The sequence below is a fragment of the Oncorhynchus masou genome, chromosome 24 (assembly GCF_036934945.1).
Source record: "Oncorhynchus masou masou isolate Uvic2021 chromosome 24, UVic_Omas_1.1, whole genome shotgun sequence".
NCBI lineage: Eukaryota > Metazoa > Chordata > Actinopteri > Salmoniformes > Salmonidae > Oncorhynchus > Oncorhynchus masou.
In genome coordinates, this window is record NC_088235.1 from 100,689,041 (window position 1) to 100,700,560 (window position 11,520).

General features: G+C 41.0%; 2 protein-coding genes across 2 annotated transcripts; one reads left to right on the forward strand and one right to left on the reverse strand.

The window, feature by feature from the left end:
* Positions 1 to 1,540: 1,540 nt before the first annotated feature.
* On the forward strand, positions 1,541 to 6,654 carry cpt2 (carnitine palmitoyltransferase 2). Its single transcript, XM_064935871.1, has 8 exons — positions 1,541 to 1,965; positions 2,291 to 2,371; positions 2,465 to 2,571; positions 3,606 to 3,867; positions 4,092 to 4,428; positions 4,574 to 4,984; positions 5,148 to 5,442; positions 5,571 to 6,654. Exons 1-8 carry the CDS (start codon positions 1,790 to 1,792, stop codon positions 5,897 to 5,899), a joined length of 1,998 nt encoding a protein of 665 aa, XP_064791943.1. The 5' UTR covers positions 1,541 to 1,789; the 3' UTR covers positions 5,900 to 6,654.
* A 752-nt stretch (positions 6,655 to 7,406) lies between these two features.
* On the reverse strand, positions 7,407 to 11,379 carry magoh (mago homolog, exon junction complex subunit). The gene is made up of 5 exons (XM_064935872.1): positions 11,185 to 11,379; positions 10,626 to 10,684; positions 10,380 to 10,490; positions 7,768 to 7,850; positions 7,407 to 7,637 (listed from the first exon to the last, which is right to left on the reverse strand). Exons 1-5 carry the CDS (start codon positions 11,273 to 11,275, stop codon positions 7,538 to 7,540), a joined length of 444 nt encoding a protein of 147 aa, XP_064791944.1. The 5' UTR covers positions 11,276 to 11,379; the 3' UTR covers positions 7,407 to 7,537.
* Positions 11,380 to 11,520: the final 141 nt, after the last annotated feature.

The following is an 11,520-nucleotide window of genomic DNA, read 5'->3' on the forward strand; positions in this document are numbered from 1 at the left end:
TCTAACACTCGTCAGTCTATTCATATTCTGAGAAATGAAGGCTATTCCATGCGAGAAATTGCCAAGAAACTGAAGATCTTGTACAAAGCTGTGTACTACTCCCTTCAGAGAACAGAGCAAACTGGCTCTAACCAGAATAAAAAGAGGAGTGGGAGGACCCGGTGCACAACTGAGCAAGAGGACAAGTACATTTGAGTGTCTAGTTTGAGAAACAGACAGCTCACAAGTCCTCAACTGGCAGCTTCATTAAATAGTACCCGCAAAGCACCGGTCTCAACGTCAACAGTGAAGAGGCGACTGAGATGCTGGCCTTCTAGGCAGAGTTCCTCTCAGAGTCCAGTGTCTGTGTTCTTTGGCCCATCTTAATCTTTTCTTCTTATTGGCCAGTCTGAGATATGGCTTTTTCATTGCAACTCTGCCTAGAAGGCCAGCATCCCGGAGTCGCCAGATGGTTTTTGGGGGTCAAATTTAAAGAGATCCTTTAGCACTTCAGACTCAGTGACTGCCTGCAGGGAGAAATGTTGTAGCGGGGCAGGGGGAAAAGAGATTGGGGTTAGTCGCATTAGAAGGGGTGGGAGATTAAGGAAATGTTGGAAGGGCAATGAGGCATGGCTCAATCAAATAGGAATCCTGTGGAATAAACTAAAGAACCCTATATATTTCTGCAGAGCACATTTTTTCTAAGAGTGTTGGGATCGAGAGGCTATGTGAGAGGACGTGGGGGCAGGGGTGATAGCAAATGACACTGCTGTTTATGCACAGGCCAGGCCGGGTCGACCCGTTTGTAATCTGCAAAATGGAGGCAAACATAACAGCAGAAAATCGCATCAGTCTAATGGGGGCAATGAACAGTCACACTCTTAGGGCAGGGAGCTAGGTTGAGGGAAGGATCCAGGGAGGGGAAATTGATGGATGCAGTGGCTGCTGCTGGGGACAGGTGGGGGAGGATTTAAGGCAGAGCGTCAAACTCAAGCTGGCTTGATTACTCTCTCGCCCAACAGAAATGATAGGCTAACAGTTTTCCAAACCGAGGTAAGCCAGACAATGTTTTGCTACTGCCGACTGCTTACTGCTGCGAATGACAGCCTGTTGTTTTAGATAGGGGGAGCACAGCAGCACAGCATTGAGCGAACGCTTGCCGTGGCCAGACCAAACTATTCACCGATCAAGCATATGCTGCCCTCTGCTGGTATAGTATAAGTATTGTATTAAAACTGAACGTTGTCTATTTTCGTTTCAGAAAATAGTAACAAAAAAACATTTGTTTGAACCCTTTCTATTTGTCACATTGTGGTCAGGCAGAGATCTACAATAACCACGAATTTTAAAAATAAAAACATTATTATGAGGAAAACATCACCTTGAATAGCAAACATGTACACTATTTATCATTATGTTGTGTGTGAGATTAATCATGTATACGAAACTTACTTTGTCAAAGTACAGTAAATGTAAACAGTCTGCAGTGCGCCATAGGAAACAAACTATAGTGGGTAATGTTCCCCCGCTGACGTAGCACAAGGTGTCAATATCCTGTAAAACACTTCCTCCTTCCGCTGTTACAAATTCTTGTCAATGTATTTCTGTCTGTCTCTATTGTCATCCTACTAGGCAGTAAGAGGGGAAGCTTTAGAAGAAGGACGTATCTACTGGGCAGTCGGGAGAGCGAACTCATTCATTGATTGATTACGCTTGTAATCAATGAAATTATATAGCACTTAGCACTGCAAGTTCTCCCTATCCGAGCCTCCCCTTTCTGTGAGAATAGGAAATTATTTTACTAGTAGACATGGCGAATTTGCTCACCATGCAGTTTTGTGCCACACTCAGAAAACCTGGGAATCTGAAGCCTCTGAGAAGCACTTCTACAGCACTGACAAACAAACGAAGCTACAGCAGCGAAGATAGAGAGTACCTGCATAAAAGCATCGTGCCTACAATGCACTACCAGAAGAGTTTACCCAGGCATGTAAACAAATGTGAATTTCATTTATAGCATGTTTTGGTTATTTAGTTACTTCATAACTCCTCCTAATGCCTTGTCAATCGTTGTTAGTAGCACACCTTAGACAATAATATATTTTCCCTGAAATATATCAAGTTTGCTAAAAATCAGTTCTAATTCTGTAAGTAGGTGACTGTTCATGGCACGAAAGGGAATGTAGGTGAAAGTGCACGTAGATCTGAATGAGATACAGGATAGCCACTGGAGGGAGCTGTTTGTAAATATGTACCATGCACTGCCGTAGTTACGCATTTATTTCAGATACAATAATGCAAAATTCTACAGGCTACCAGTTCCAAAACTGGAGGATACAATCAAAAGGTATCTGGCTGCTCAGCGGCCTCTTCTAGATGACGACCAGTTCAGGTAAGCACCAGTCACCTTCCAGTTACTCACACTTAACACTTGAGGTGGTGCCTTGTAAATGATTTGTCACCCACACATTCAATATGTTTTCAGTACCACAGAGAAACTGGCCCGTGACTTTGAGAATGGAGTGGGGAAACAAATGCATGAGGAGCTGGTAGCGCAAGACAAGCAGAACAAGCACACCAGTTACATATCAGGTATGATTTTCCCATTTTAACAGAAACCTCACAATATTAACCTATGTAACTTTGAAATGACCATTGTTCGTACATAGAACCCTGTATTTTCTAATCAAATTGTATTTGTAATATGCGCCAAATACCAGTTGTGTAAACTACTTAACTAAAAATACTTTCAAGTACTACTTAAGTTGTTTTTGGAGGGTATCTGCTATTTATATTTGTGATAACTTTTGCTTCACACCATTCCTAAAGAAAATAATGTACTTTTTACTCCATGCATTTTCCCTGACACCCTAAAGTACTCTACGTGAAAATTGTCTAATTCACGCCCTTATCAAGAGAACATCCCTGGTCTACCCTAATGCCTCTGATCTGGCAGACTCACTAAACATAAATGCTTTATTTGTAAATTGTGTGTTTGTGTGCCCCTGGATATCTTTTTTTTTATAATTAAACTGTGCCGTCTGGTTTGCTTAATATAAGTAATTTGAAATTATTTATACTTTTACTTTTGATACATAAGTATATTTTTGCAATTACATTTACATTTGAGACTTAATTATATTTAGACTTACTCAAGTAGTATTTTACTGGGTGACTTTTACTTGAGTCATTTTCTATTAAGATATCTTTACTTTTACTCAAGTATGACAATTGGATACTTTTTTTCACCGCTGCCGAACACAACAGTTGTAGACCTTACCGTGAAGTGCTTACTTACAAGCCCTTAACCAACAATGCAGTTAAGAAAAATATTTACTAAATAAAGTTGGGGGGAAAATTACGCTAAATAACAATAACAAGGCTATATTAACAGAGGTTACCGGTACCGAGTCAATGTGCGGGGGTACAGGTTAGTCAAGGTAATATGATCATGTAGGTAGGGGTAAAGTGACTTATGGCTTGGGGGTAGATGCTGTTACGGAGCCTTTTGGACCTAGACTTGGCGCTCCAGTACCACTTGCCGTACAGTATGACTAGGGTGGCTGGAGTCTTTGGCAATTTTTAGGGCCTTCCTATTTTAACTAGTCATCGCATCCTCCTCCTAGCCCCATGGTTTGACATGTACCTGTCAGCGCGGGACTCCGTAGTGCTGAACTTCAACCCCTTTATGTCCTTCAACCCGGACCCCAAGACTGAGTACAACAACCAGCTAGTGCGAGCAACCAACATGGTGGCTTCCGCTGTGCGCTTCATGAAGACTCTCCGCGCTGGACTCCTGGAACCCGAGGTGTTCCACCTGAACCCAGCTAAGAGCGATACGGACAGCTTCAAGAAACTCATCCGCTGGGTCCCCTCCTCCCTGTCCTGGTAATGAAATGTACAGATAAAATTAAAACCTTGTTCACATTGAATCATCAACAGCAAGATGCACCATCATGCTTTAGCTTGCACTATTATACAGCATCAGTTCCTAGATGGGCTTTACAATAAGTTTAAAAGGAGACCAAGAAAATACAGTACATAACTAATCCAAACATACATTACAAAATGGTTCACAAATGGTTACATTCTTGATGTTATTTGATTTACAGGTATGGAGCCTTCATGGTGAATGCCTACCCTCTGGACATGTCTCAGTACTTCCGCCTCTTCAATGCGACCCGCATCCCCAAGCAAGGGAAAGATGAGCTCTTCACCGACCCAAAAGGACGCCACCTACTAGTTATGAGGGGAGGCAACATGTACGTGTTTGATGTGATAGACCGCGATGGGAACCTGGTTAAGCCAGCGGAGATCCAGGCCCACCTGAAGCACATCCTGTCGGACCCGACCCCGGCTGCGGCCCACCCCCTGGGGCTGCTGACCAGCGAGAACAGGGACACATGGGCCCAGCTGAGGGAGAAGCTCCTGGCCACTGGGAACGGAGAGGTGAATATTTTGATATTCTTCAAACGCTTGTCTTTTACCATTAAGGACCACTTTGGAAATTATATTTTTTTCAAATTGTCTTCTGAGATCTAATGCTTGCTGTTAATGTAATATTTTTTTCAAAAAATATATATATTAAATTCAGGTGCTTGGTCTGGTGGACAGTGCCCTCTTCTGTCTGTGCCTGGACGACGAGAGCATGAACGACCACATCCACATCTCCCACAACATGCTGCACGGGGACGGCACCAACCGCTGGTATGACAAGTCCTTCAGTATCATCATGGCTAAATGCGGAAACGCCGCCATCAACTTCGAGCACTCGTGGGGCGACGGCGTGGCTGTTCTCCGCTTCCAGAACGAGGTGTTCAAGGATTCTACGGAGAACCCAATGGTGAACCCTGGCTCTCAGGCTGCAGCTGTGGACTCAGCCTCAGCCGTGAGGAGACTCCAGTTCAACCTAGACGCAGAGCTGGAGAACGGGGTCATCAAGGCCAAAGAGAACTTCCACACAGCTGTATCCAAGCTCACCATAGACGCCATGCAGTTCATGAAGGTGAATGGATGGTTTGCACTGAACCTGAACATTGTTGCAACCATTTTGCACTTTGATGTTTATTGTTGCTGTCACCCCCTGTCCTTTGTATGTTTTGGATGTATTGCTGCTGCTGACAAATACATTTTCCCTTGGATTAAAAGTTATCATCCATCTATCTAAGGGCGGGAAGGAGCAGTTGAAGAAGAAGAAGCTGAGTCCGGATGCCATTGCTCAGCTAGCGTTCCAGATGGGATTCCTGAGGCAGTATGGGCAGACGGTGGCCACATACGAGTCCTGCAGCACCGCAGCATTCAGACATGGTCGTACAGAGACCATCCGGCCTGCTACAATACACACACAGCGCTGTGCTCAGGCCTTCGTGCAACAGCCAGGAAAACACAGCGTTGAGCAACTGATAGGCATGCTCAGCGACTGCTCCAAATATCACGGACAGCTCACCAAAGAGGCAGCTATGGGTCAGTCCACTTTATTTCTAGATTATATGATATTTGATCATTGAGTTGAATAGACTGTAGTTGAGTGAAATGTTTTTATGGTCTCAAATATTACATTCTTGTGTTTTTCTGAATGTTTCCCCCACAAGCCCAAGGCTTTGACCGGCATCTGTTTGCCATGAAGTACTTGGCCAACTCAAAGGGCCAAGCCCTACACAGCCTGTACCAGGACCCAGCCTACGCCGCCATCAACCACAACATCCTCTCCACCAGCACCCTCACCAGCCCTGCTGTTAACCTGGGAGGCTTTGCCCCAGTGGTGCCCGATGGATTTGGGGTGGGCTACGGTGTCCATGATGAGTGGATCGGCTGCAATGTGTCTAGTTACCCAGAGCGTAATGTTCATGAGTTCCTGCAGTGTGTTCATAAGTCTCTGGAGGACATTTTCTCTGTTCTGGAAGGAAAGCCTCTCAGCTAAAGAAAGGATTTACAGCAAATCCTAACTTCCACTTCAGCTGAATTTTCACCGTCAGGCATTGACATCGAGTGAAAATTCTAAATTTGTTGTAGTTCGGATGATTTAGACTGCAGTTGTATAGTACAGTGAGATGAATGTCGGATTTAAAAGGCACATTTCCTGAGGCGTAGTGTGGGTTGGAAGTACTGGTATAGGTTAATAAAGAGGGAATGTCAAACAAGCTCTGCATGGTTCAGTAGAGGTCATATTCCTATACTGTCAAATAGCTAACTGACTACACAGATTCATAATGCCCAAGGAAATATCAAATACACTCGTCATGAAGGCAAAAACAATGAAAGCTTCAGGTGTTTGTTTGATCCAATGTTTCTTCCTTTTCTAACTAGCATTGCAATCTCTTGGGAAGGGTTGCATTGTATTGCAACCCTTCCCAAGAGCACTAAACCACCTTTACTGATAAAGGCCAGTGCTTTTGAATGAATGTCCTCATGTAAAGGCCAGTTTGATAGGGAAATTAAATCCAGTAATATTGATATTCAGAGTAGCACTTCATTTTTCGTTGCTGTAGCAAGCCTTGTCAAAGGATTGTATGACAATTTACAGATATCCATGTTGCTTTGTGATGTAAAATGTTTTAAAGCAATACCTAAGATATTTGCTATTGAAGGTCCAACGCAGCTGTTGTCTCCAATATCAAATCCTGTCTAGGTAACAAGTACCTGTGATCGTTTTAATAAAGAAATGGTCAAAAATAACAGCTTCTTAAGAAATTATTTTACTAGGACTGTCTTCAAGGGGTGGGGATAATGGAAAATGTGCAGTCCATTAATCAAATTACCGCATTGGGGATGTTACCATGGAAGGTCAAAACTCCATCCCACCAACAGGCTGAAATCCAGTCTTTTCAAACAGCGCTTGCATTATTTTCACAGTATTATTCCAACTTTGATGTGGAAATATAAAACGCAGGAAAATCCTTATGTGCCTTATGGAATATTCACTGGATGTCTCACACACAGCTTTACTGAAGTAGTGTAAAGAACTCAAACTAAATGTGACCTGGAATGACGAATTAATATATTTTGCTCGACTGTATTTAACAACGGCAGGGTAACCTAGTGGTTAGTGTTGGACTAGTAACCGGAAGGTTGCAAGTTCAACTCCCCGAGCTGACAAGGTACAAATCTGTCATTCTGCCCCTGAACAGGCAGTTAACACTGCTCTTAGGTTATCGAAAATAAGAATTTGTTCCTAACTGGCTTGCCTAGTTAAACAAAATTTAGGAAATAAACACTTTGTTGATCTGTGTATTGAGTTGGATGCTGGAATAAAATAGACTGACCTCTGTACAGAGAGACTCCTATTTCTTTGTCTCAAAACCGACAGGACTGAGTGGTAGTGTAGTGTGCAATTCTCCATTTTTCATACTATCAAAATGGACTAAACCACAGCTATGGCTTCCAGTAAGTAACACTTAAATGTATAGAAAAGCAAGGCTATTAAAACATTTGGAATTTTCCCAATCATTTATTTAAAATAAAAAAGACTGATCGATCAAAAGCAAATGTACAAATGTAATCATACACGAATCAAAAAATGAAATTAAAACATTTCCCAAAAGAAAAAAAACATCCCCTCTTAGATGGGCTTGATCTTGAAGTGTAGTCCAATGAGACTGAAGACGAGACATTTCAAATCCTGAACCAGGTAGTAGAACACGCGGAGGCCTTCTGGGTCCCTGGAAAACACAATGGCATTTACTTTAGAAGCTGGCACCTAATTCCACATCAACCCCACTAAGCACTTGTGGAGATCTGAGTTCCATTGGGAACTTTGAGGGATATATAATTTGAGTATTATTTACTTACTTTGACTGGTTGACATCAATCAAGGAACCGATCTTGGAAGTTGTGAAGGAAATGTGCTCGTCGCCAATGACGATCTCCAGCTCCTAAAAGAGTTAAGACACTATTAGTAATTCAAGCCATAAAAAATAAACATTGTTTACTAAATCATAACTTTATGGGGTTGTGCCTGGAGTCCCGTCTTGTGCTGAAAGGGTCAGACTTGAACACTGGTTCAAATTCTTTCATTGGACGTATGTCTGATATGGAGAGCAGAGCTCACAACCCCTAGAAGACTACCATCACTAAGTAAACAACGAACTTAACTTTCATGGCTAACCCTTCCCAAGAGCACAATAAGTAATAAGTTGCCTCAGTCAACCTCCATGTGTTGTAAGTTTCCGTATTTAGAAGTGGTGGGCACCAATATTTATAATTGGATAGGATATCATTTGATATTGATATGAGCAAGACTTATCTTGATACTGTTTATTTCTGTTAACCTTAGTCCTGACAATTAACTGAATTAGTTTATTTTCATTTTTTAAATAACTAATTGACCGACGTCAGTTCAATTATTTGAATTCCACTTTGTTCTGTTTTTTTCTCTTCTGTCGCTCAACACAGCTCTCCGGGACATGTTGTCCAACTCACAGAAAAAGTGCAAAAACATAACTACAATGACCAGAATCCACTGCACCTACAGCTTGCCTGTGCTTATTGGTTCCTTCCATCAGACAAACACAGAGGAAGAGCAGTTGCTACGGTCTCTACATCTAATTGATTGCTAGTTATTATTTAGCAATGTTAAAAGTATGCCTTATCTACTTTGAAGAACTACTGAAATAGTGATTGTCAGGCAGCTAGGCTAACCTGAAAGATGACTCTTTGGGGAGAACAGAAAGACAGCTGGCTGCTAATGCCTGAGTAAAGATGAAGACTTGGAATGAAATAAGTAAACAAACAAAATAAGTAATACACAATTGAAATATGTTATTAAAATAAAGTAAATAAAGGATGGTTTATTAATAAGTGATGCGCAGTAATAGGCAGTCACCAGTGTTGTCACAAATCAGGATTTTGACTTCGATACCACAAAGCTAAAGGCATATTATCCGGTCACAATGGCACTTGATCCTAACAAATTCAGCTACTGCTCCGTTCAATAGTTGGGCATCTTAAGTTCAAATTCATTACATTTGATACAGTCATGTATGAATTAAACAACCAATTTGACTTTGGTAAAAACAAACAAAACATTATGGTAATAATTTATTTGAATGATAAATCTACTGAAACTGGGTAAATCAGGATGTAGTCTAGGTCTAGTCACAATACAGGTGAATGCATATTATTCAATAAAGAGTGTGTGCATGTTATTGAAATTGTTTTAGCTGATTTCATGGGGCTACAGATGACAAACAATCCCTTCCATTCAATAATTATTTTTTATTGGCAACTGCTAGGAGAACATCTTATATTAATGGATCAACATTTGTATAGAAGCAATCTCTTTTATAAAAAAGTGTTCACTGCCTAAGAATCTAATGACATTCACAAAGCAGAACGTAGCTGTGGAACCTGACTTTGTGGCTATGCAATCTAGAAACCAGACAGGAGGCAAGGGAGACGAAGAACGGAATACATTTTTGGTGGCGAGGGAGACAAAGTTAATTAATAATGTTGTTGGTCACAAACAGTTTTGAAATCAGCATATATTGAGTTACGGTTTGCTTATTATGACACAATGCACTAAGTTAGTGAATTATGCTGTAAGCTAGCTGGAAAGTTAACCTACAATTAAAGCTGAAAACTTCTGTGGGTCATGAGTGGAGAGCTAACAATGAACCCCAAACAGCTCTAGCAATGAATGAGTATGTGACACTTTGCTGTTTGCGCTATCTAGGGGCTGCGCTGATAGACTTGATCCTCTCATTCACGTGACACACATTTGACAGAAGTACCTAACATAAAAATTGTAGTAACAAACAGATTTTTTTAATCAAACAAGTACACAAGTTTCAGTAATCAGTATACCGTGCAACACTAGCAATTCACCATCATTGGGGTTTAATTAAATAATAAAGTCATCATCATACTAAAAACAAATGTAATATATACAAACAAAATATTGTATTTATGGGATGTGAAAAATGGTTAAAGCCTAATAAGTGAGTGGACTGTCCACCATCTGTTTTATTATGTGTTACCGTATTGAACCCACATAATGCATTTATCGTTAAAACATATAAAAACTAAAATTGAAAAACACAATTAGTTTATTTTTTTATGAACCAGACCTCAAAAAGCAAGTCGAGCAGCACTAGTTAACCTACAATATTCTGGAGGAGACAAAATGAAAAAGCATACATGGCTGTTCCTGCATGCACAAAGCTTGAGTTATATTCGAGTTAGACTACTTAAATGCCTCCTGATGGACCATCAACTGGATGAGCTTCCCATTGTATTCAAACTGGTTAGGTAGCTTGATGCTACCAGAATACTCAAACCTTGCACAATGGGCAGGCTGCTCAATCGGCACCACTAGTCAGCTACCTACAAACCAATATGATATCAAATAGATTTTCCATATCGGTGTCCATCACTAGTATTTAGGTAGGTATGAGGGAACCGACCTGTCTGCCCACTCTGTCTGGGGGTGGCCACAATGCATCATCTTCCTTGGTGATCTCACTGTCATCTATGATCCTCTTCAGTTCCTCCATCACACTCTTGTGTACATAGGCCTGTATTGGAGAACAATCACAATAAGGTTTCTATGGTAAATTCAATTGCTGCTGCAGCATCTCACACAAATTGGATTGATGGGCAGTACACAGATTGACGTAACAAAGTAGTCCTTTGTAAATTTGATAAGTTACCTCTTTTCTGATCATGACGTCATTCTTGTAGTTGCTGTTGTTCGCGTACCTCAGTTTACCTGAAAATACAATGAATGTATTGATTGTGTTATCTTCACGTTCGTTATGAATGTTGTTACATTGTTGACACACTGCACTGTTACACAGTAGTCTTCTAGTAGCTAGTTCACATTTAACCGTTTTTAAACCTGCTGTAATACCTAGGCTACTTGTCAAAATCTGTTGGCTAACTAGCAAAAGAAATAGCTCCATAGCCAAGTTAGCTAGTTGTATAGCTAGCTAGCGTCTAACTAAGTTAGTACTGTAATTAGCTAACATTAAGTTAGTTAGCTGGCCAGAATATATGAATGAGGTTATGGTACAGAAATAAGCACTGACTAAGACGTATCGACGCAATTATAGTATTTCTGAAGCCATGATTTTATAACAGAAAACAAGACTAGCTATAAAAGCTAATTCCGCTAAAAGCAATGAGGAAATGCTGCTAGCAAGCTGTCGTTTGCGTACTTTGCTAGCTAGCTAATGCTAATTGGCAGGCTAAAATTTCTGCCTAACTTACCGTCCGGTCTAAACTCAAATTCCAAGAACTCGTGTCCAAACTTGCCCTTGTGCCCGACATAATATCTCAAATAAAAGTCAGTTGTTGACATTATAAACCGCAAATGCAGTGTTTACAGAGTCTGTGAGAATCGGAATCAACGAAAGCACACCTCCAACTAAATGGTCTTTCGCAAAACACAACACGCATGCGTGCTGTGGCGATTTTTTTTGTTACAGCATATGAATGGTCGCATTGCATTGATGTCAGAACAAACCGGCTGTTCTTTAGCGTGTATTTTAACCGGCAGATGTCAATAAAACACCATATTATTTAATGATTGGGTCCCAATCATTA

What these genes read in the sequence shown, in the direction of transcription:
- cpt2 (XM_064935871.1), top strand. Translation starts at nt 1,790, where the DNA reads ATGGCGAATTTGCTCACCATGCAGTTTTGTGCCACACTCAGAAAACCT. An exon ending in CTAGATGACGACCAGTTCAG is followed by an intron (nt 2,372 to 2,464) that starts GTAAGCACCAGT and finishes ATATGTTTTCAG; the next exon opens with TACCACAGAGAAACTGGCCC. An exon ending in GTCCCCTCCTCCCTGTCCTG is followed by an intron (nt 3,868 to 4,091) that starts GTAATGAAATGT and finishes TTTGATTTACAG; the next exon opens with GTATGGAGCCTTCATGGTGA.
- magoh (XM_064935872.1), bottom strand. Translation starts at nt 11,275, where the DNA reads ATGTCAACAACTGACTTTTATTTGAGATATTATGTCGGGCACAAGGGC. An exon ending in ACGTCATGATCAGAAAAGAG is followed by an intron (nt 10,491 to 10,625) that starts GTAACTTATCAA and finishes TCTCCAATACAG; the next exon opens with GCCTATGTACACAAGAGTGT. An exon ending in ATTGATGTCAACCAGTCAAA is followed by an intron (nt 7,638 to 7,767) that starts GTAAGTAAATAA and finishes TGTGTTTTCCAG; the next exon opens with GGACCCAGAAGGCCTCCGCG.